Genomic DNA, 26,347 nt, shown 5'->3' with positions numbered 1-26,347 from the left:
TGTACACCTTATCCATGTAATTTATATCTTAACTATTTGGTATTAATTTTTTTTAAAGATTTTACTTATTTATTTGACAGAGGGAGATAGCAAAAGAGAGAGAGCACAAGCAGGGAGAGCAGCAGGCAGAGAGAGAAGCAGGCTCCCTTCTGAGAGAAGGAGCCCATTGTGGGACTGGACCCCAGGACCTTGGGATCATTACCTGAGCCAAAGACAGATGCATAACCACCTGAGCCACCCAACCACCCCTATTTGATATTAATTATAACCTCATTTTAGAGAGTAAATGATGAGTGTTTTCTTATAAGCAGATAATACATATTTATTATCACATAAGTGAACTTAAAAATGTGTCTCTGTTGTACAATTAATACAATAAAGCAATGGCTCATGTACAAAAAACAAGGTTACTTCTGGGAAATAGCCTTATTTTTTTCCTTAAAAAACAAAAAATGAGCTCATGGATGTAGAGATGATAATCAGTGGTTGCCAACATCAAGAAGATGGGGGGATTGACAAGATAGGTGAAGGGGGTTAAAAGTTACTAATGTCCAGCAACAGAACAGATTAAGTCATGGGGATATAAAGTATAGCATGATGACTACAATTAATAATATTGTATTGCATATTTGAAAGTTGCTAAGAGAATAGATTTTAAAAGTTCACATCGTTGTAAAAAAATGTGTAACTGTGTGGTGATGGATGTTTACTAGACTTATTGTGATGATCATTTCACAGTATATACAAATACTGACTCATTATATGTTGTGCACCTGAAAATAACATAATGTTGTATGTTAATTATATTTAATTTTTTAATTTAAAAGATTATATTTTATATTTTATCTTAGAAGTATACTATGGAGTTACATTCCCAAACACAGATGGGATAATGAAACATCACTATCAAGGACCATTTTTAATTCAGGTGGTTTATTCTTTGTTTCTATGCTAAAAATATTTAGGGTTTATATTTTGGGTCTTTGTGACTTCTTTGTATTTGACAGCATGTCCAAAGTGGAGTTCCTATGTGTAATCTTAATCTCCCCCACAAGAGCTGAAATAAAACAGAGTGGGAGCCAGTCTGAAGGCCTTGCTCTGAGCCATCACTGCATTCAAGCAATGACTATTTTGATATGTGAGGGTTCTATAAAACTTTTCCTAGTGCTGCTAATTTTTCTTTGGTTTCATTTTGTAGCTTTTTGAAAAATTTGAAATGTTTACTGTTGCAGAACACCAACTTGAATTTTCTAATATATGTGGTATTTTGACATGCTTTTTTTGACTATTGTAGCTTTTTTCTCCTTCAGGTCTTTCAAGGAAGGCAGGTCTATGATTTGTGATGCCATGTTATTGCCCATCAGGTCAGCTTGGAGCAGAAGTGTGGTGTCTTTCTCTTCCCCTATGTACCTTGATGAGGCTTTAATATTCGTAAAAAGAATGCTAACGTTGTATTAAGATGCACTGGTCTTTAAAGAATACAGCTCTATACTTGTGGCCACATGCAATAATAGCTCTCCAGATACTCATTGGCAAGTCTAATTTTAAAATATCTGTACCTGAATTCCTATTCAAAGACTCACTGAGAGAAATAATATTTGTGGAGGTTTGGCTCAGAAAGACTAGGTCCTAAAATTTACTTACAGATTAAGGTAGTAATCAAAAAGCGAGCGTCCTGTTATTGAACTGGCATCTCACTGAATTTACTTTCAGATTTTTAATTTTTTCCTGACTTCCCTGCACTTCAGGTTCTATTGAGAGGTGTTATAAGGAACAATTCTCTGAATGAGTGATATGAGTACTGTACAGTTACTGTGGAGATGTTCCTCACAACTCACAGTGGTTCTCTGGGCTGATTCACAGTGGAAACGTTGCTCCACTCTGAGTAACAGGATCAGGAGACTAAGACATAGAAGTGTTAATTAACTGTGTGGATCATGGAATGAATACCTAATCCTGTTTCTCTCTATGTATTGGCTGCTACAAATCTTAGAAATAATTTTTTTAAAAGATTTTATTTATTTGACAGAGAGACAGGCACAGTGAGAGAGGGAACATAAGCAGGGGGAGTAGGAGAGGGAGAAGCAGGCTTCTTGCCAAGCAGGGAGCCCCACACGGGGCTCCATCCCAGAACCCTGGGATCATGACCTGAGCTGAAGGTAGACGTTTAATGACCGAGCCACCCAGGTGCTCCTTAGAACTAAATTTTTACTGAGCTCTAAAATTACTTAGAAATCATGACACACCTTTTATGTTCTAACCTCACCACTGGCTGCATCCTGCTCTGCTTACCTTATCTTTTGCCTCCAACTTCTTCTATTTATTTTGGGGTACTAACTACTTCTTTATAAGCCTCTTTAACTCCTTCCCAATGTAAAACAGAATGTTAATAATAAATGGTGTTTGAATGTGTTGTCTTTCCATTTTATACAGGCTTTCTCCAAACAATGACTAAGCCAGAGACAAGGGGCTGACACTGTCATCGTCTGGGACCTTTGGGAAGCAGGCACTAAAATGAATAGTTTAGAGTGCAGGAGAGTTATTAGGAAATACCCCTATGGTAAATCCCCAGAGAAGGAAGAGGAATGAAATAGGATTGAACGAAGCAAGCTCAGCTGTTGAGCTGCTCAACAGCTTCCACTGTTCTGGAGCCAAAATGGCTCATCTGAGTTATCTTACTTTGGGCTAAAAGGGAGGGACCTTTCAATCAGTCATCAGATATTGGTTGCTTTAGGAAAAGTCTGACTTTGGATAGTGTGGCTCTCTACAGCTGAGGTGATTCCAGAAAGGTCTGATCACTCAGAGCTGCTGTCTGCTGAAAACACTCCCAGCAGCTAGAAAAGCAAACCCATCCCTGGAAAGGGAAGTGTGCCACCTCATCTATCACAGACATCCCAGGTAAGCCAGATATCCTGAGGAAAACAGAACACCCTGGGGAAGTTAAATACCCTTCAGGAGTTATTTTGGACATAGAGCTATGTGCTAGTCAAATGTTCTATTCTGCCTAGAGAAAACCTACTATAACTCTCCCTGAAAGGGCACAAGTTGAGGGATAAACATTTCACACATACATGATTTGTGTGAGAGTGTGCACACACGAGTATGGAAGGCTTAAAACAAAATACATTTATTATCTCAGTTTCTTTCCAGGTATATCTTAATGTATCTTCTGTCCATAGTCTCACAAGGCTATAATCAAGGTATTGTCAGGGGCTATTGTCTGCATACGTGTTTAATATACAGTATCTATGAATGTGGCTACCTTGTACCATACACAACCTATAGATTTCAGACGTGGACTCAAAGTAGAAGCCATCTCTATCATATACTCAAGTGTGCAGCATTTACATTATATAATTCCTGTCATTACAAGATTGTAATAGGGACCTTTGGCTTCATAGCAACTCCTCTAGTCATGTACATTCTTATACTCATGAACAAGAAATGCTACTCTTAGTAAATCCTGTACCACATGATGTAAAACACTGGACATTTAGGTATACTATATACAGGAAATGAAAACTTACTTTTCTTATTGAGTCTCTTTCTAAAACCTTAAAGTAAAACTCCAAATCACCATATTCTTCACATTTATAAGTACATACATTGTTCAGCTAAGTTGGTGAAAGCAAAACATGGAGATAAATAGAACATACTTGCAGCATATATACTCAAAGGTACAGCTATGTAAAACTTAGCCTGTACCGTGTTTGTTGCAAGTGTTACACATATGTTATGGAATACTTTTTTCATTTTTTAAACTAAATAACATTTTTTTCCCTTGCAGATCATCCTTGGTTGTTTATTCATTTGTGTGTTTTTGTTTTGTTTGTTTGGTTGGTTGGGTTTTTTCTGTTTTGTTTTGGTCATCTTTTTGGTTTTCAATGACATGTAAGATCTTTTGGCCTGAGTCCTCCTCTTTCAGTTGAGAAAACTAGAGTTTTCTCAACTGAAACTAGAGCAACTTGGTAATTACCCATTCAAGAGAGAAAATTCAGGACCGGAATCCAGGTTTTCCAACTCCTACTCCAATATTTTTTCTCCCCCATTTCCCCATCACTGGTATTAATAACGCTACGAAGTCAAGAGTATGGACAAATCTCCCATGCACAATGTCTGTGTTGGCAAGATATCCCTCCTATTATCCCCTTTCTCAAATGATTTTTTTTTAAATATCTCCTTTGAGCACATAGTTGCAACAATTAAAAATGAGCTTTGTTTCTACTACCAATGTGTGTGTTTGACATCAGTGATTAATACAGTCTTCTCTTAGTTGCTAAGTTTCTTTATCTTGGTGAATAAAGACTTGACAAATTGTTAGGCAAAGAGCATACACTTCAAAACTATTGAGATATACCGGAGTATCAGACAACCTAGGAAATACAAAGACTGAAGAGATGTGCACATCAGCTTATTTTCATTCATCAAGAGGAAATGTAGCTCAAGTGGGGTTGACTTTTTGTGACATTTATTTAGTTCTTGAATTCACTGACAAGCCTATTAATTTATTCCCTGAACTTTATTAATGTAATTGGAAAACTGCCCACATGTCAATCAACTTCTAATGAGTAATTATGTTCATAAATACTGTAAAATTATTAGCTTTTAATTTGACCCAAAAACAAACTTTCAAAACAGTTACACAAACATTTTTTTTTCTAGAAGAACAACATATTATACTAATAAAACATACAATAAATGCGTTCCTACAACACACTTCGTAAAATGGAGTTCAAAAGTTCACCATCACCAAATGGCCAACAAAAAGGAATGCCATAGTAAGGCATGTAACAGTTTTAAAAATCTGTATAGTGTTAAACCATCTACATAGCATTAAGTTATAAAGACATCCTATAAAAAGCAAACATGTTCCTGGGCAGGGCTCATATATCCATAGTCTGGTTTAAAAATATAAGGGGCGCCTGGGTGGCTCAGTGGGTTAAAGCCTCTGCCTTCGGCTCAGGTCATGATCCCAGGGTCCTGGGATTGAGCCCCGCATTGGCTCTCTGCTCCGCAGGGAGCCTGCTTCCTCCTCTCTCTCTGCCTACCTCTCTGCCTACTTGTGATTTCTCTGTCAAATAAATAAAATATTTAAAAATAAATAAATAAAAATAAAAATATAAGCCTAATATGGAACAAGACAGAATGGGAAAAAGGAAAGAGGTGTATGTTTAGTGTCCAGAAAGACATCATTTAAACCTATAAGAAGCAAAATGTCTATATCTCCAGTGACTCAAATATAATTATTATTCAAGTGTACTGTTTTTCTGGTGCAATAAAAATCTTTTGTAGTCTTTGAGCTAGAAACTCAAGTCAAAGGGCGCAGAACTAAACAAGAAAACAAGATTAGGCTTGCATAACAGAAGAAATGTCTTTTTGACTTGTAATCCCATGCCAGTTTCTGAAGGTGGACTAACTCCTGACCTCTAGAATCTCTGGATAATCTCTGAATGAAGACAGGCTTCGGTGAAAACTTTATTATATTCTCATATGACTTTAAATAAAGAACATCACCACAGTGTGCAATGATCTGTAATAAGAAAAACCATTGGGGAAATTTCCGGGCTTATTGTTTACCTTACACTTTTCTCCTTAAAGTTGATTACTTAATTAATACATTTAAATTTTATCATGAAGTTAAAATATTTACTACTAACTGAAGCTGTATTTGACTTCAGGCTTACCTTTATATAAGGAAATCAAGGTGTAAGTTAATGAAATTCCAGATGTAAGCCATGTACCTAAATTAATACTTCGAGTTCAACTTTTGAAGGGTAAACTCAAAGATAATACAACTAACTTGCTCCCTCAGCTTTCTTCTTAGGAATACAACATGCACTCACTGGTACCACATTATCACATAATTTGTCATTAATTTTACTTAGAAATGCTGCAGCATCATCTTAAGATCACCGGCACAATATTTTTATGGAAACAACACATCATTAATCTATAAAGCACAAGGAAATGATAAAAGGGCAAGAATATGCATTTTCTATTCAACTAGCATTGTAATTGCATTCTTCTTGAAAAGTATTTATATTGGGGATATATACACTCTTACATTTCAGTATGCATGAAAAATAAAGTAACTTGATGATTCTGTGTGTATTTGGAGATTGTAAGTTAGGTAGAATGATTTATGATCTACTGAAAGTAAAGTATAACCCATTGTGTACCATATTTTTCCAATTACTCTATATTTAAATAAAGTAATTCTAGAAGGCTGGTTCATTCCATTGTGACTTGAATCAAAGTAAGCAGAATTTGGATTGAGACAGAGTGCTGGAAGTCTGGAGGATTACTTTTAAAGGGTTATACTACAGATATTTCAAAAAGTTCTAATACTTTTATGCACACATCATGGGTTATCAAACATTAATTTTAATGTATCAATCATGGGTTCTCAAAGATGTATTGAAGGGGTGACCCAGAGGAAGATACTAAGTGAAGAACACAGAAAATCATAATGTGGTGTTAATGGATAATTTTTGATCTTGGTAAGTGGGAACTTACATGTTTATAATAGCCATTACACTTAATGGAATCTAGGAACATAAATCCCTGAAGACAATGACTACGTATCTTTCAACATTGTCAGTTACTTCTGAGTCATTCTGATATCGAAATACTGAACCTTGTTAAATATAGTCCTTCACAATATAGCAATTATAGAAATGCATACCTTGCACAGTTAGGTGCACCTGCATTGTTCTCGGTGTATGTTGAGTCTGAACAGAACAGGTGTAAGGGCCATCGTCTGTCACATCTACATTCTGTATCTGGAGGCTGTAGTCCCTTTTATTCAATGTTGAAATTGAAACTCGAGGATCCACTGACCACTTATCGCCTCCCGCAAAAATAATACTTGACCGGTTCAGCCAGGCACCCTTTGAAGCTCCATCTTCCAAATAACACCTACAAATTACCAGAGACAGAACACTATTAATCAAAATGAAAATGAAAGACAGCATTATCTTTGTTCTGAGTGCATTTCCATATGTTGAATTATAGCACTATATCAAATACAAACATCAGACATAAATGCAGAAAATATCAACATTTGAGCACACTGGTACATCTTCCATTCCCAATGCAAATGTGAAACAATGCCTGCATACAGTTTTGTTTTGTTATAAGTGTGTGTGTGTGTGTGTGTGTGTGTGTGTGTTAACTCGAAGCCAGTCAAAATCCTTTTTCGCTCCGTCTGGATGACAAGCAAATTTAAATAAAGTTAAATTCCTTCAAATAATAATTTCAACATTAAAACATTTTTTTTTGAAATTATAAGAAGTAGAAAATGTCCACGAGTTAGACTGTTTTAACCAAATCCAATTCTAATATAATATACTAGATACTAAATAGAAAGCATAGAATAGTACCATATCATGTTTATTATGCATTTAAAGAGTGGTAAGCCTGTACACTGAAACTATAAACTGCATTTTACTGATAAGATTGCTGTTGTAAGTGAAGGAGACAAGACATTAGTAGCAAATACTTGCTGTCTTCTCAATAAGCTGACCAACAGTCTTTCCAGGAAGCATTCATTTATCCCACAAACATTTATGAAGCTTCTACTATTTATGGATTTAAAAATGGTATTGCCCTCACTCTCCAAAACTTTAAGTCTAGTAAGGAAGATAATCAGGCAAACCAATCAATGCTAGACAAAGGATTATTTGATTAAATCAGGCACAAGTTACAAAAAAGAACTAACTGACTCCGAAGGGGTACTAGTGGTATAGAATAGGCTTTATGGAATAGAAAATGCCTTGAATAAAGAGGCAAGAAGTGGGAGACATGACATTTAGACAGAGGTGCCATATGCGGGTAACACCAGAGAAAAGTGTGAGAGAGAAAGCCACACATTTCAACGACAAACAAGCATGGAATACAGGGTGGGAGGGGTGAGAGATGAAACTGGAAAGGTAAACTAAAGCCAGATGATCAGAGAAAGGGTGATGACAATTAGTAGACTTTAAGGTCAATTCTAAAGCCATTTATTCAAAGTTGTATTTTATAACAAGATTCAAAAATATAGCTTTGTATCCAATAGAAGTCAGACATCATGATTTAGAACAGAAGGCTGCTGTGGTCATATGTCAGTGATTTTGCTGAAGCCTGGAATTCTATGTTTCATCTTGGAAATGTTCTGATACAAATTAAAGACTGGTTTTCTTAAATGAGTACAAAGCATAGCTACAGAATGAAAATACACATACATCGAAATAGTTTGACAGCATTTCTATAGAACACCTTGGGGGATTGAACACAGTGTTTGAGATTGCTACAAAATTGCAAGCTGAATGCAACAGAGTAGGCTGCTGCCAACTGTATAAAACTAATCAGTGGATGAAGAAATAAGGAACAAGGTACACTGCAGAATCTAATTTGCAGTCAGCTTTGCCATCTACAGAATCCAAACTAGTAAAGTCATAAAGGTCATTGTTAATTGAAAAGCTTTTCCTTATGTAATTAATGAAGAAAATAAAACCCACTTTAATGACATAATTAAACAATTATGGTATATTGTCATTCCTAATGATATGCAGAAGAAGATAGAGGGGACATATTTCCCATTTCACAAGATCACGTGTCTACTGCTATAGGATAGAACACTGAATTATCATTACTAGGACTCTGGTCATTACAATGCTTGTATGTAATATATGGGTTCATCAAGTGTTTCTGTGTGACCTCTGCATTCATGGCCTTCACACATTATCCTATCGGATGCTCATTTACAACCCTCTGGGGTATGGATTGTTATGCCCAATTCGTCACTAGAAAATAAATGGAATGTTTAGGTTAAATGACTTGCCCAAGCCACACTATTAGTGGATGACAAAGTGGAATTCATAATCAAGTCTTATATTTCTATATTCAGTGTTCTTTCCTCTGTAATGTAGATCAAAGACTTCTAAAATGGGTTTCAGAAATGGAAAGATGATCAGAATGTTGCAGAAATTACTGCAAGTAATTTCTTATTTACTAAATGTGACCAACTGTTTAACCTGTCCTATTCTAAAGGAAGCAGAAAATTAATTATTAATGCATGTTTTACCATGAAAGTTTGATTTAGAGCACTCTGCTGGGCATTTTCCTTTCCCTTGAGGCAGGAACAGCTTCATCTTTATTTGGGGAGGTATCAGGAAGAGCATAGAGATTAACTAGCCTTTAGATACTGGAGCTTTCATAAACCAAATCTGGGTTATAACTCCTGGTCTTAGCGTAAGCACTATTCCTGTTCTGGTACATTAGGGATCATCAGGGAAGAAAAGAATTTAACTTCTTCCCTGTGAAAAATGAAAAGGGAGCTTTTTATGTCTCCTTGGTTGGATAACTGTATTTCACAATTGTTATTGGTCCTGATCCAAAGCTTTTCAAGACATACATTTAGAAGACCCTTGAATGAGACTCAACTAAAAAACAAAAACAAAAACAAAAACAAAAAAATGTTGTATGACTTCCTCGGATTTCTATAGCAGTATTCTCAAATGACACTATAGAGTTACAATTTAAATAACTCAAATTACCATAATGGAATTTTACAAATTGGGAATAGAAAGATCTAGGAATGGCTTTCTATTTTATGAAATCACAAGATGCTTATATAGAGACATACAATTTTCAGGTGAACTATGACATGACTATATCAAATATATGAAATAGGTCAAATACACACATAAGTTTCCTTAATTGTAAGGACTACATCTTCTACCTTTCTACTTCCTCTTTGCTCTTCATATCTACCCAGTTTTGTGGGTTCTTTTTTCTTTACAATAGAAAGAGATACTGTCTGACATGTATATAATGTATTAAGAAGGAATTCTGGAAGAAAGGAAGATATTCAGGGTATGGCAGAGTAGAACAGGTGGTAGGGAGGGGTAAAAGAAGTATGAGAAGTGGTAATAATTTAGTTTTGCACTCTTCAGGCACCAAAAAACATTTTTCTGGGTTTAAGAATTCTAATGTCTAAAAATATAAATATGGTGGAATCCTGGCCCTTATGAAATTCATAATTTAGGAAGGATGATAAAGTATATTCATGAATGGCCATCATGCAGAATAGGAAGTGAAAATATAATAATTAAATTATTATTATAATTGGATTATTGCAATTGCCTCAGAGTTTCGGGTTTCTGCCCTTGACATCTGCAGTGTAGTTTATTCTCTCTACAATAAATAGAATAAACTTTTTAGAGCTTAAGTCAGAACATCAACATGGCTTCCTACTTCATTTCCTATTTCACTCATAAGAAAAAATTTAATCCTGAGTGTGGTCAAAGATCTTATGCAATCTTCCTTTGATGCCTTTCTGACCTTACCAGCTGCCGCTCTTTTCCGGTTGATTCTTTTCTAGACTACGGTCCTCTAGCTTTGTTTCCAACAAAGGGCTGCATGCTCTTGCCCTAGGAAGTTTGCATTTTCTCTTTCTTCTGCCTGGACCTCTCTTTCTTCAGAGAGCTGCATAACTTAATCACTATCTTCCTTAGGTCTTCTCTGAAGTTTCTAATGAATTAAATAGCAAAAATAATACTACTGCTACACTCCTATGAAATACATTATCTGTTTAGTTGCTGGGTTATTTTCTGCCTCTCCTTGCTAGAAGTAACATTCAGGACCTTTGTCTGTTTGGTTACTTCTGTGTATTCCAAGGGCCCACAAATAATTGAAAATAAATATAAATATTTGCTGAATGGATGAATGAAGGCAAAAATTAAGATAGTTTTAGAAGAAGAAACAATATGGTAAAGTAAATCAAAATTTCCAAAATACAACCTAGTTAGGAAAGCAAAGTCATGCCCACATTAATGTATGATAACATATAATTAAATGCATATATATGTCCTACGAACAGTGTCCTATGATACAGAAGATGGACTAAGCAATCTGAGACAGTGGGCAGGGAACCATGCTCTGTGAAGAGAGCAAAGTGGTAGGTAAGGGGCAGACGGGAGCTGGGCTCAGAACTACTTGAAATAAGAAAGAACTACATTTGACCCTATACTTCAGGAACCACTTTAACTCATTGAATATTCTGCTTTTTATGTGCTAGGCACTTTGTTAGGCACTTACAATTATTATCCTATTTGATCTTCACATAACCGTATAAAAGCCAGATACCATTATCTTCATTATAATAATGGAGAAACAAAGGTACTGAAGGTTTGTATCTTTTTTTTTTTTTAAGATTTTATTTATTTGACAGAGAGAAATTACAAGAGAGGCAGGCAGAGAGAGAGGAAGGGAAGCAGGCTCTCCGCTGAGCAGAGAGCCCGACGCGGGACTCGATCCCAGGACCCTGAGATCATGACCTGAGCCGAAGGCAGCGGCTTAACCCACTGAGCCACCCAGGCGCCCCTGTATCTTTTTTTTTTAATTTTATTTATTTATTTATTTATTTTCAGCGTAACAGTATTCATTGTTTTTGCACCACACCCAGTGCTCCATGCAATACGTGCCCTCCCTCTTACCCACCACCCGGTTCCCCAACCTCCCACCCCCCGCCCCTTCAAAATCATCAGGTTGTTTTTCAGAGTCCATAGTCTCTCATGGTTCATCTCCCCTTCCAGTTTCCCTCAACTCCCTTCTCCTCTCCATCTCCCCATGTCCTCCATGTTCTTTGTTATGCTCCACAAATAAGTGAAGCCATATAATACTTGACTCTCTCTGCTTGACTTATTTCACTCAGCATAATCTCTTCCAGTCCTGACAACCTGAGGGTTTTGAAGGGTCAGGGGTGGGAGGTTGGGGGAACAGGTGGTGGGTAATGGGGAGGGCACGTTTTGCATGGAGCACTGGGTGTTGTGCAAAAAGAATGAACACTGTTACGCTGAAAAAATAAATAAAATGGAAAAAAAATAATAATAATAATACTAAAGAAAGGATGAATACCCAACTTTTGTAGCAACATGGAAGGTTTGTATCTTGAATGAAGCCAGTTGGTCTGAATTCAACCATGCTGACAGACTATGTTACACATTCCTAGAGTCAGACAGCAGCCAGGGTGAGGGATTGTCCCACTACAGGATGGAAGAATTAATGAGTAAGGGAGAGGTTGGTGAAGTAAAGACAGATCATTAATGGGGCAGGATGGAGCAACAATTCTTGGGTCACAGACTTGGATCTTTCTTCCTCTCTGGACTCCAAAATGGAAAATTTTAACAGTTAGTGATCTTAGGATCCCTCTGAAGTACAGATAAGAAATAATTTGAATTAAAAATGTTCAATAAGAAATATATCCTTTAATTGAATATGGCATGGCTTTTCCTGAAAGTTTTTTTTTTCTTTTCCACTTAAAAAATCTGCTAGACTACCTACTTCATTGGGAGATGAGCGAAACAGTTCCAAAAATACATTTTTCCCCAGAAGCTGTGTTAACACCATGCCAAATATCATGACAAATACTTAAATTTTGAGTCAATCATCTGGATGTTTTGCAATCATAGTTCCAAACATCTGGTTGCTGAAAAATGTACAAAAAATAACCTGAATACTTAATTTTGTTTCAGGGCTGTTAATTATATAAACCCGGGCTTAAGATAGTGCTTTTCTAATAAGAATGGCATTGATGTTTTTCAACTCTTTCGAGGAGTTCCTTTATAAATGACACTACTCCACACTATTAGGCAGGTCCTGATCTGGATGGTATAAAGTCCCATTTGGTGAACTTCAAGTTGATCAAAATGATGTTGGAACAATTCTAACAGACTCTGTAATAATACTTCCTGTGATGATTAAATCTGAAAGGTGGATATCAGAAAATGTGGTGGAAATTAGCATATTTTGGACTATTTAATATTTTTAAAAGCTCTATTAAGAAAAAAAGCCTATGGCTGCTGAGGATTGATTTTTTTTTCTTTCATATCTCTAATTCTCTGTAACACATTCCAAAAACATAAGCCTTAGTACCATTACCAGTACTCCACACAGCAGGATTTATTCAGCTCTATGGAAAGAGACCAGCTTTTCATAAGACATGTTGATTAATGAAAGCTCCTTTTAAAGGTACTAATTAATAAAAGAGAAAAGTGCTATTTCCTTTGGATTCAAAGCTAAACCATGTGAAAATGATATTCCTGTGAAGGAGCTGGCCAGCTACCTTCACAGCTGTCTTTTCATTGTATCACAAAGTTCTAAATTTGACAGGAAGGCTTTCAAAAGCATAAAGAGAAAAACAAAAAATTCACAACCCCATACAATCACCATGCTAATTCCTCATACAAAGAGTTTTGATATCCTGGCTTCCAGGCCAAAATCAAGTAAGGGAAGTAAAGCAGAGATTAAACAGATCAGAGCAATCCCCTCTCCTACTTGCCTTTGTTTGTAAGGCACACCCTTCTTAATGTCTTTGATGGTAGTTATTCTCTAAGTACTGTATCATAGATATGGATATGAATAGACATATAGGTACACATATATGTATATAACATGTAGATTATATAATATATATAATGTTTGCTATAGAACAGTAGGTTGATTTATGAATTCCAGAGCTCCTTTACTACTATTATAGTAGAAACTGCTCTGGGGCAGGAACAAATCCTAGTATCTTTCTATTTTGGCATGTGTAGGGAATGTGAGATTTTTGTCAAGGGAAATCCACAAAATCAGCAATTTGTCCAATGAGTTTTGTTATTTAGTGAAGTACTCATCCCTAAAGATGATGAGAATTATACTTTTAAATATTTTTAAGAGATATGTAAGTGAAAATGCACTTCTGCAGGTAATGGTTTGGTAGTGTTGCATGTTAGCTAAAATAACTTATTAATATTACTACTGCCATATAGTATTGTAAGCCCATTGTGTACATTTCCTCCCAAAGAACTTTTAAAATAGCTACTGTCAAGTTCTATCATAATGCCTATTTTGCAAAGGAGAAAGTGAGGTATAGAGAGGGTAAGTAACTTACAGATGACTTGCTTATTGAAATCTGTAATGCATAGAAATAATTTTATTATGAAGTAATTGCATTAAATCTCCAGGCAATTATTACCTAGTTAATATTACCTACCTATATTAATATCACATGTACATTTATTTTTAGAATGGAAATAATGTCATGTTGGGCATATTTTACCTATAGTAGTGAAAAACAAAAACAAAATACCAAATAACATTGATTTCTTATTTTGCAAGAGAAATAAATCTTTCTTTGTATTTCATTCTAGCACTTTTTAATAGTACAGCTATATTAAAAATATCTTGGATAAGACATTGGAATTTATCAGCTACTCTCTAATTATAAGACCCAATTCTCAAACTATTAATATATTTTAATATTGTAAATCAGAGGGGGAAAACCTGAAAATAATACTTTTTGAGTTTTATATAAAACCATACCTAACTCCTAAAAGATGGAAACTTTAGTATGATCAAGCAAGAGGGTAAACTCATACCATTTAGTGTTATTTTAATGCATTATTTAGATTATTTAGATTAAATAATTTAAAAACTCATATTTAAATATACATTAATAATCCAACATTTTCAATGCCTACAAAATCTTCAACATTTAGTTTTGGATTAATCAGCAAATTGTAAACATTAATGTCAATTATTTTAACTTATAATTAAGTTAAATTTATTTAACTTATTTATTTATTTAACTTATAATTAAGTTAAATTTATATAACTTTAAATTTAACTTATAATTAAACCATGCTTTTCTATAATACCACTTTATCTTATTCTTCCATTGACTCATTTAAGGCAGGCTTCCATGTAAGCATATATGTCCGTGTTTTCAGGGGTCAATGCTAAGAAATGTTTAAATTTAGAGTTCTTCAGGACATTATTTGTAAATCACTCAACACATAAAATAAGTACGGATAGAGTGAAAAATTATACATTATACATTATAACTAAAGAATATAGGGAAGTCCTTACTGAGGTCTAATTATCATCTTTTGATAATAATAATAATAAATCCGACTTGCTGAATGACGACTATGGGTTAAGAGGAATAGACAATGTATTATTATATGATCTCATCTAAAACTAACAAAAGCATTTTGAGAGGTAGGTAGATCTTAACTATCCCTGCATGAAGAATGGTGAATACATGAATACAGGATTTTTTTAAAAAGATTTTATTTATTTATTTGTGTGTGTGTGTGTGTGTGTGTGTGTGTGTCAGAGAGAAAGAGAGAGAGAGTGCAGGGGGAGTAGTAAAGGGAGAAGTAGACTCCCTACTGAGTAGGGAGCCCGATGTGGTTCTCCATCCCAGGGCCTCAGGATCAGGACCTGAGCCAAAGGCAGATGCTTAACGACTGAGCTACCCAGGTGCCCACGAAGGCAGGCTTGATGAATGAGGCAGAGAATATAAACAGGATGATGGGCTACATATCCAAAAAGTTTGTTTAGGACTAGCTTTGCTCAAATGGCTTTAATCATGACTCAAATTGTAAATTTCTTTGTCTTTCTACTTTTTTAATTTTTGAGTTCAAACCAGCTTGCTTTCTCCCACATGGACTTGAATGTGAGCTATTTGGATCTGGAAGGACTTCAAATTTTCTGCTAACTGGCAGGTGCTCTGAACCGCTGTGGGGAGAATTTGTCTGCAGTACTGTCTACCCAGCAGCTGCTTCCTGGAGAAGTTGGACTTTCACCTCAGGAGCTATAAAAAGGAATGAATACTACATTCAAAATGCATGCAGGAGATGTTTAAAATAGCAGTATCAGAGAGGGAAAATGCAGTCAGGCCTGGAGAAGTGACTGAGATAAAGCTCTAAGGTCTCCACAAACCTCTCTATTACACCCTCTTTGGGATGGAGCCAGGTAGAGACACCTCATTCTCAAAACAAGAAGAAAAACAAAATGGAATTCTATACTAAAAACAATATCAACAATTCTACTCCCTTCCATCAACCATCTAAATAAGTCATTTAGAAAGTATTGTATTTGTGGATAAATACAGATGATAAAATAAGTATACCAAATGGATATACAGTAAAGTTGTAAACTTACCTCTTTGTCAAACTAATTAAGTACACCCTTCTTTACAACATCACTGAATACACAAATTTAGCAAACAAAGAAATCATAAAAGTTATTCTTTCTTTCTCTCTTTCTCTCTGCTTGTGTTGGTCTTCAAACATTCTGCTGATCACTGTTGGATTTTTCTTCTTGCACTTTTTTCCTAATAAAAGTATTCTGAGCACAAATTTTATTTTATGAATAAAGAATGGCTACATAGCACAATTAATTAAAGCCAGCCTTGCAATCATTAACTAAAGTAGCCATTAATCCATATTTATCTGTCCTCTCTTGAGAAAATTGACTAAACCATATTTCAGTATGAGCTATGCCTTAAAATATAAATTAGGAAATGTGCCCCAGAGGGGAATAAAGAAGTAGTTACATTTTTTCCCATCTGTTTCCTGAAAACAAATTTAAACTGATTATATTTCCTCAAAAGATGTTAAAAAGTAGTTGAAATTTAAGTCTTTGCTAGATCACATGGACAAATTATTCATCTTTGAAAGGAAGCATAGTGTAGTGATTTATTATAGTTTATTTTGGAGTTCAAATACCAGTTTTCTTGTGTACTAGCTATGGAACATCAAACAAATTAATTTACTTCAATTTTCTCACCTGTAAAGGGGGTTAGTAAAATTATTAATCTGACGAGATTGCTATGATGATCATATTAGTTTGTTTAAGGTGTTCAGGATGGAGACAGTTATGTTGTAAGTGTAATTAAGAGCAAACATTATTAACTACCTTCCTATAGGTAGCTTTGTCTAAAAACAAAACAAACTACTACTAACATCACCACCAACAAAAAAACCCCTGCGATATGGCCTATATGTTTCTATCGAGAAACAAAGGAAAAAGTGGCATTTGTAGAGCCTGCTTGATACAGCAAAACATTATTTACTATGTAGTCAAAGCAGAAATAATTTTACAGATAAAGGAGTCAAACCTTAAAGTACTTCTCTTATTTTACCATCTTTGAACTTCCAGAAAGGCTTTTTTTTTTTCCCTTTTTACTTCTCCATTTTATAAGCAGAATGTATAGAAAAAGGGAGCTTTGGTGTTTATATATATATATATATATATATATATATATATATATATATAACTTTTAAAATTACTTTGAGACTGAACACGAATGTTTAGAAACCAACCCCTGGTTTACTAGCTATTGTTTTGGGGCAAGTAATTGAACTTCTATTAAAGGTTTATTTATTTGCAAAACAGAAACAGTACCACTTGTACTAAGAACTCCAGTTTTGGTATAAGATCAAATGAGACTGTGTATGGGAGATAGATTTATAAAGTTATAAAATGAAATATAACTAAATATTTTATAATTATTACACTGCTTTATGAGTTAACTTTCCTCATAACTCTAGAACATGGCTATATGAATCTCTATTTGGAGATTATATGAGCACAATGATGTTCCCAAACTCAGCGAGATGTAAAAAAGGTTACCAACTGTTTTCCTTTTGCTTTTATGGTACATAAAATGATTTTCTATCCTATGTAAACTTTTTTTGCTTTTTTAAATTGCCACCTAAAATTTTTAACATAATCTGATGTTTTTGCAAAAAATTATAATTTCTGGTTATTATAAATATGGCTATTTTATAATAAACTCATTATTTCTCATTTTTAAATGTATCCAAGGAAATCTAAATAACACAGTGGTCTGATAATAATATCATGCATTAAAAAAATGAAACAGTTCTAATTTAAAAGAAATGCTATATTGTTTCTTTTTATTCTCAAACTCATATTTCCATACTACTCCTGCCATGTACTCTGATCCTAAACCAATTAAAAAATTTTTTTATTTTATTGATACCTTATCTTCTCTGCAATAAACTAAACATATAAAAAGTGGCTACCTGGGGACTGTGAGAATCTAAGTGCAAAAAATATTCTGGATGAATTTATTTTCATAATTGTTAACAGTGTATAACTAATAAAATTATTTATCACATTTTGATACATATTTTTAAACTTTTCTTTTTTACTTTGCATAGGTAATAATGGATGTCTTAATAACTTGGTTTTATTTAGATATATGAACAAACTTTCTTGCTTAAATGGGCATATTATTTGCTTACATGAAACAGGGTCTAAAATCAATTCTGAGAAATTTTGTTTTCTTAAATAACACTGTAAGAATGGAAAGAGTCCTGTTATAGTGATATCACTCAAATCCCTAACTCCACTGGAGTAATTTAATTCTTTTATAATTTCTAATGCTCTCAGTATATAACTATTAGATTTTTCGGTAGATATGTTGGAAGCAAACTGGGAATTGAGACTTAATTTTTGTGACATGACACCCAAATCCCTTTTATATACCTTGTTTGGATCCCGATTCAATAAACCAACTAAACAAGACATTGGTGAACTAACTAGGAAAATTTGGTTATGAGCCAGATAAAAGACAATACCAAGTAATTATTATTTATATTTTTTAGATGCGATAATGACATGATATGTCCACTTTTTTAAACAGATGTATGTTGAAATAAAGAGGAACAAAATGATACAATGTCTATGATTTGCTTTAAATCAAATCTGCTTCAGCTAAGAAAATAAGAAAAAGGAAAAAAATAGAGCAAATGCAGTAAAATCTTGATAGTCATTGAAGCTGGGTGATGGGTGTTTGTAGGCATGAAATCCCCCCTTGCATAAAATTTTTTATTAAATTTTTTCATTTTTCATTTGGAAAAAAAGTAAATCATCATAAACCCTAAGGATATTTTTACTACAGTTCAAAACTTCTGATACCTGGAATGCTATATTTTATACCTTTTTTTTTTTAACTGTTAAGCTATTTAACTCCTTAAAAAAAAAAAAACGCCGTTGGCATATTTGCCTCTAATTTTTCTCCTTTTTAACCTCCAGCTTCTATCTACAATGGGTTAGGGGAAACAGAATTTGTGCGAGAATTATTGGAATATTAGCTTACAGATCAACTGTAGTGTCCCAAAGACATTCTTTATAAAGAATATTTATATTTCAAGTATAGTTGCTTTAAAAAGTCTTTTCCTTCTGTGTTAATTCTATGTTTAAAATTGCTAGAAATATGTTAAAAATAAAACTTGGGTAAGACAGGCTGCATTATAATTGCCCATGCATCTATCAGTAAACTAAAATATCCTGTCTCTTAATACTAATAATAATGTCTTAATTTTGGTCAATCCCATAAGCTTGATTTTTTTTGTGTTGGTAATCTCTTGGGTTTCTTTTCCTTTTGAGAAATCTAAGTATACTTACTTTTTCTCTATGATCACCTGTTTTGTTATTCTTAATCTTTTGCTGCTTTAAGAAATATATGTGTGCTTCAAGAAGTGTGTGTGTGTGTGTGTGTGTGTGTGTGTGTGTGTGTATGAGGGAGAGAGAGAGAAAAGAGAGAGAAGACATTTGGGGCTAAAATAAATAAGAAATGAAAATGAATATTTATAAGAATAGTAAATGATGACAAAATTTGAGTATGTAACCAATATATAATTTATATTCATTTCATCTGAACTCTTTACTAAAGGAAGTACCAGGACCCCCCCAAATATCAATGTATTTCTTGCTTGAGAATCCATCCAGCAGTAGCATCTAGTGGACAGCTGGACCCGTCATATCTCGCTGCCTGGCTGGCTCAGAAAAGCAAGTGCCTCCAAGGGAGGTAAAATTCCACTGTGACTTATGCAAAGCTGAAATTTCAGCCATGAATTTCTGGCTGGACCTTTCCTTACTGGATTGCTGCATATTTTCTTATCTCCATGAATAAATCATTTCTCAAGGTCAGAATTTTGTGATTTTGCCATTACTTCAAGTCACTCTAAAAAGTAAACCTAGAAAGCAAAGAAGAAAACCACCACTATACCACTCTTTAAAAACAGGTGTCCTGGAATCTGGGGAAATGCTAATGTGGTTTCTTCAAGGATAATCGTACCCCAAATTTAGAGCCACATGGGGTTGAATCACAATTCTTCCTGACACTTACTAGCCTTAGAAATTTGGGCACTATTCAATTTTTTTTTAAACCTTCACATTTGATTCTTTAAAATGATGATAGTAATACATACTTGAAAGGGCTATTTTATGACGATTAACTGAAATGTCCCAGGTGACAAGACCTAACACCAAACCTTAGACGTTATTTCTTTGGGAAGTTCCTCCTGACATCTCTATTCCAGCCCTTACGTATGTTTAATGGAACTCTCTTAAAGCTTGCGTTGCCCTCAGCACATTAACAATCTTGCTTTATTAACACACACTATAAAATTGTTTGTTTAAACCATTTATTGACTCTGCTAAACAATAAAGGACCCTGGTTGACTTATTCATTGTGAGGTCCAGAAATGAGTACAGTATCCATCACATAGTGCTTTAAACAACAGCAACAAAAATGTGTGTGTGTGTGTGTGTGTGTGTGTGTGTGTGTGTGTGTGTATGTTGAATACTATGAGAACCCTAAATAAAATACGGTGTGAATGGTGCATAAAAGAGGAGAAATCAAACTGTGAGAAGCAAGAACAGGGTGGGAATAGGTCAAGGAATAAGGTCAGGGCTTAGTACAAGAGGTAGCACTGACATTCACCTTTTCACCTTACCCCTGTTGTACTTTAATTCCTTTGTTCTTGGTTATCCTAAATCAAAACACACACAGAAATCTCTGGATTTCCTCCATGGTTCAAAATAGAATATATCATTTGGAACAAATGGGCATGCCCACTGTTTACAGTGTTTATTGCATCTGCCTTATACTATAAAAATAAGGATAATACAAAATTCTGGCTTCCATGTACTGAAAGAGGAAATGTTATTTGTCTCAGCAAAACAAATTGAAGTCACTCATATGGTAATGTTTTCTTTCCTAAATTTCTGGAGCAGGTGAGAAAAACTCAGGGGCCAGGTTAAATAAAAGGTGGGTGAGAAGTAGTCATAAAGAAAATGTACTTAATAAATAAACAAATATTTTGTCTAAACGTGAGAAAGCCTTACTCATTTGGTTTTTATTTGAGCAGAATGATATGACATTTTTAATTATTATTCTTACAAATACAAAACGGGTTTTTAAATTTTTATTTGATGATCTACAAACATATTCTTGGTTAAATATTATTACTGTTTATATCATTTAGTTCAGAGTTCTTCGTTTGGGACAGTAAGTCTTCCATTTCTTAGCCAAAAAAATATGGCATTCACTGTCCTTAAATTTATCTGTATTTTCTTGCTAAACATACCAGTAATTGCTTTTAGTATAATTTGTAGTTAACATAATATGTATTTGGGGAACGTAATTACACATAATAAATATATGGCAGTAATAAATTAGAGAAAGAAGAGAATGGATATTGAGTGCTTTTTAAAATTAAAATTATAATTAATTTATAATTCTTTATAAGAATTATGTAAGTGCCCCTTAAATAAGTGCCCCTTAACATTTTAAGGGTTACTACACTTGAAATTCTTTGTATTTCAAATATTTTCATCCTCAAAGACTCTGTTTAACTCTTGAACTGGTTTCTTATGTAAGGAACTCCTTACCTTTTATTCTATGATTCTATGGCTACCTTAGCCATTAATCTCTTATGAGAAGCTGTCAAAATCTTTTATGAAAATCGGAGCATACTGTGTCTACTTTTCTTACCTTTCACACTGCCTTATTTTCAAGCAGCCCAGCAAGTTGGTTAAGCACAAACTGCCTTGTAAAAATCATGTTTGAAATACAGCCACACTTTCCTCAGCTTTTATTCTGTTACCAGTATTTCACAATTGTCTTTGCGATCAATACTGAGCGCACGGGGCTGTTGTTCCCCAGCTTGCTTGTCTCCTGAGCTCCTTAATCTAAGACTGTCTTCTGAATCAAAGGGACTTCATATATGTCATACTGTATATACACACACATCTTTTTCTCTCTCTCTAATTGGTCTCTAATTATGAGCCTTTGAAAGAAGCCATCGTATTTTCCTCTTTGCCTTCTATAAAGCATCAGCTTATCATATGCATGTTTCCAGGATTTCAAATCAGCACCTATAATTTATTTTTCCTGTACTAGTACAAAAGAAAAAAAAGATGATTTATAAAATAAATATAATACTTTATGGAGACCTAATATATTTTAAAATAGCATCCTATTAAATCCTTCGTAAATGAATGTATTAATTTTCCTTTGAAGCATACACCGATCCAATAATTAAAGGAAACCATTTTTGACAAAGTATACTTTTGATTTTGCCAACCCCCAAGTTTTCTTACAAACAAGGGGAAACATTTGTCCTTCATCTTCAGTAATGGTTGAAAGTCACCACTACCTAACTAGTGCTCAGTGACCCTTGTGAAGTGACAAGGACAGGCAACTAGAGTAAGCAAACGGAAAGGCAACTAGAGTAAGCAAATCACCAATAGTACTACTAATTAAACTCCACTTTGTATTAAATACAGAAAAAAAAGTTGAGTCTCAGATACACCCTATTTCCTCTATTTGTCTAATCTTATTGGGAAATAACCACACTTCAAAATGACTTCAAGATTTCTATTTTAAAGCAGAGCCTGAGTCAATTCCCATTTTGACTCCCTCAAAAAATTTTCTTATAAATTCTGTCTGTGCAAGTATGTGAGAAAGTTAAAAATCAGATAAAAAGAATATTTCCTTGCTTTCAATGAGCTTACAATAAAGAATGGAGGATATGCAAAATATTTACATCATGATAGACGGGATAGAAGTACCACAATAGATTCAGTGGTTTATAGAACTTCAAGAAGATACAGATTGCTCTCATTGCATTAAAATAATTAGGGGAACTACCTAGAAGATAGGGATGCAAGATGGCTTCTTATAGAAAAGGATCATTTAGAGTTAGAAAGGAGACGGATAAGAGCTGTCAACAAAACAGTCCTCAACAGAAGAGAACAACAGAAGCACAAGGAGAGTACAAAACAGGGAGGGAGGTTATAGGGTGGCATGCAATCTGTTTGACTGAGTAAGGGTATAAGAGACAAGCGGGGAATAAGTTTCCAAAATTCACCTGGAGGTAAATGACAGATGACTTCCAATACCAACCTACAGATTTTGGAACAATTTCTATAGGCAATAAAGATGTTTAAGTGTAGATAAGAGCTATTCTTGAAAAAGTTTGGAAAGATTTTTTTTTTTTAGCATATCATATGAACTGCATAATAAGCTAAGTGATTTCATATATACCATGTTATATTATTTTCATAATGACTTTCTGAAATACATATTACTACTTTTTGGATATACTGAAAAAATCAAAGCTTCAGAGCTGTTAATAATTTTGCCAAGGTAAGAGAATCCGAAAAAGGCAGTACTTTAAATGCTTCCTTTATTCATTTGTCCATACATATATACAATTATTACTTTCACCAAGAAGTTATTGAGCTTCTTATTTGTTTTCAGTATTGCACTATTGACTAGGAATATTGAATTGGACAGACATGGTCCCAGAAATTCCAGGAATTCCCAGATAGTAAGGAAACATGGGCAAATAGATCATAAAGAAACACTGTGATAGGTGGTATAATAATGTAGGTAGAGAAAAAGCCTAGAGAGAGGGTAAAAGAAGGAACGATTAAGTCTTCTTGTGCAGTCTTGTGCTGAAATGAGAATTCTTAAAAGCACAATATACAGTTTGAAGCTATTATCTTAGCCAGAACTCATAACAGACTAGACCGATTTGTCAATAGAGAAAATCAAAAGAATATAGATGAGAGAGTCTTGGTCAAGGTGGAATTATTAATCTTTAAAGAGATGAGGGGTTTAGTATAAAATAAGAGTGAATAGGTGACATTATTTTTAATTGTTTGAACTTAGATATCTGCAAAAATATAATAACTGCTTAAATCTAGGGAAACTGGGAAGAGGAGTTAGATTAAGGGCAGAAATAATAACTACTTTCTTTTTAATATATTGCATTCGAATCACGGGTAGCATCACCAGAAGGTGGTCAACAAGTGAGTATAAATGCAGTCATTAGGGCATCTGGGTGGCTCAGTTGGTTAAGCGACTGCCTGCTGCTAAGGTCATGATCCTGGCTTCTGGGATTGAGTCCCCCATCGGGCTCCCAGCTCCATGGGGAGTCCGCTTCTCCCTCTGACCTTCTCCCCTCTCATGCTCTCTCTCTCTCTCTCTTTCTCAAATAAATAAATAAAATCTTTTTTAAAAATGCAGTCATTAGGAAAAAGACATACTCAGAAATCATTCATAGTAGAATTAAGTGTGGTCATGCTATAGGACATTATGAATAAAGAGTCTGAAGGACAGAAATTGGGATATCCTGCATATCCTGCATATGTTGAGGAAAGTAGGGGGAAAAAAATTTAACATGAAAGCCAAGAAAAGTGTTAACAAAAAGCGGCGTTCCCAAGCATCTAACACTACAGGGGAGTCAAACAAGGACTGAAAACATGCCATCAACTAGATTATTTCTCAGTGATATTATAGAGAGCAGTTTGGAGGAGTGGTGATGATGTGAGGAAGTAAGCGTTTTAAAAAAGGTTTATTGGAGAGAATGAGTTTCAACAGAAACTACAGTTTCATCAGTGCTCAATCATACTCTTTTATAAGAGCTAGATTTATGTAAAAATAAACCTTTTTTAAAAAAAGGTTTTCTTTTTCAATGAGCAGGGAGCCTGATGTGAGACTCGATCCCAGGACCCTGAGATCAGGGCCGGAGCTGAAGGCAGAGGCTTAGCTCACTGAGTCACCCAGGCACCCCTATGTAAAAATAAACCTTTTACAGTAGCTTTCTCAATCTTCCTGTTTTTTAAATCTCATTGCAATTACTGTCTCTGAGCATTCTTCTTAGCTTACTACTTATATACTACAGGCTTTAACTAGGAATAAAACTGACCAATTGGATCATCTTGTACATCCCTCTCCTGTAGCCTTTGAAACTATAAATCACAAATTCCCTGTTTGGTCATTGCTGAATTGGTGAGCATCATTTTTTTTTTTTAAAGATTTTATTTATTTATTTGACAGAGAGAGAGATCACAAGTAGGCAGAGAGGCAGGCAGAGAGAGGAGGAAGCAGGCTCCCCGCAGAGCAGAGAGCCCAATGCGGGGCTCGAGCGCAGGACCCTGAGATCATGACCTGAGCCGAAGGCAGCGGCTCAATCCACCGAGCCACCCAGGCGCCCCTGGTGAGCATCATTTAATCGCCAACAATTTTGTTTTAAAAACTGTATTTGAAATCTGTTTTCAGCTAATATTTTGTACTAAAGTTTCTTTATAGTCTAATCAATATTTTTGTCCACACAATAATATAATTACTAGATCCTCTATTTCTATTTCATTTAACTTATTTGGATAATTTTAAATGTATGAATTCAGGACAGCATCTGACACCCTTATTACTCATTTAGAAACTTAGAAAATAAAACTGCTTAGATTGTTTTTTTTCTTCTCATCATTACATTTTCAATTAGTGTGTGTGGAGGGTTATTTACATTTTTAAACATTTATTTATTTATTTATTTATTTATTTGAAAGGGAGACAGAGATAGTGTGAGAGGGGCACATGAGAGGGAGAAAAAGAGAATCCCAAGCAGACTCTGCTGGGGCTCAGTCTCACCACCTCGTGAACGCGACTGGAGCTGAAATCAAGAGTTGGATCCTAACAGACTGAGCTACACAGGCGTTCCTGGAGGGTTGTTTGTAATCTTTAAACATGTATGTCTCTGTTTCTTGCTAATATTAAAAATGGCTACTTTATATCCAGCTATATTTAGATAGCAAAGACAAAGGAAAAGAGAAATTATTTAAAGGGAAAGGACTTTCACATAAACTGATTTATTATATACTGATGGACATGGATCCAACTTCTTTATCTTTTTGAAAGACTGAGCACCACAGTTCATAAATTCAGGCTTCAAAAATCTGAATGACAATATTTTATATTTAGTTGGATATAAATCTAAATAAAATAGAATAAATACTCTTTAAAACATCTTGCTGACCTAAGCAATTATAAGGATAATTCACATAGATAATACCTCAGAATGAAATGAACATCAAATTAAGGATGAGGGAAGTGTTGGAATAATCATAATTATTTCCAATAATCCATGCTTTCTGACTTCCAACAAGGAAATTGGAGGAATCAAGATCTTAAAAACAAGAATACATATAAACACAGTGTTGAACATACAAAGTTCAATAATACAATCTATCTTAATAAAAACTATTGCAGTCTCGTAGCTGTCAACCAACCATACATTGTAAATGATCAAATAATGATTACCATCATTTCATCCTTAATGACATACTAAACACTAATCAAATATGTAAAAGTACTTTATAAAATTCCTCTTGTTGCCATATTTTACAGGACATGAGATGACTCATAAGG

The 26,347-nt window shown here is 34.5% G+C and overlaps 1 protein-coding gene across 1 annotated transcript in view; it reads right to left on the bottom strand.

Moving 5' to 3' along the window:
• NEGR1 (neuronal growth regulator 1) overlaps positions 1-26,347 on the bottom strand; it is an 888,884-nt gene that overhangs the window by 507,973 nt on the left and 354,564 nt on the right. Inside the window, exon 2 of the mRNA XM_045978404.1 lies at positions 6,686-6,918. Coding sequence (XP_045834360.1) covers positions 6,686-6,918 — 233 coding nt within the window. The remainder of the gene's footprint in view (positions 1-6,685; positions 6,919-26,347) is intronic.

This window comes from Meles meles, chromosome 1 (genome assembly GCF_922984935.1).
Source record: "Meles meles chromosome 1, mMelMel3.1 paternal haplotype, whole genome shotgun sequence".
NCBI lineage: Eukaryota > Metazoa > Chordata > Mammalia > Carnivora > Mustelidae > Meles > Meles meles.
Note: the sequence above shows the minus strand (reverse complement) of the source record. Positions and strands in the feature narration are given on the sequence as shown.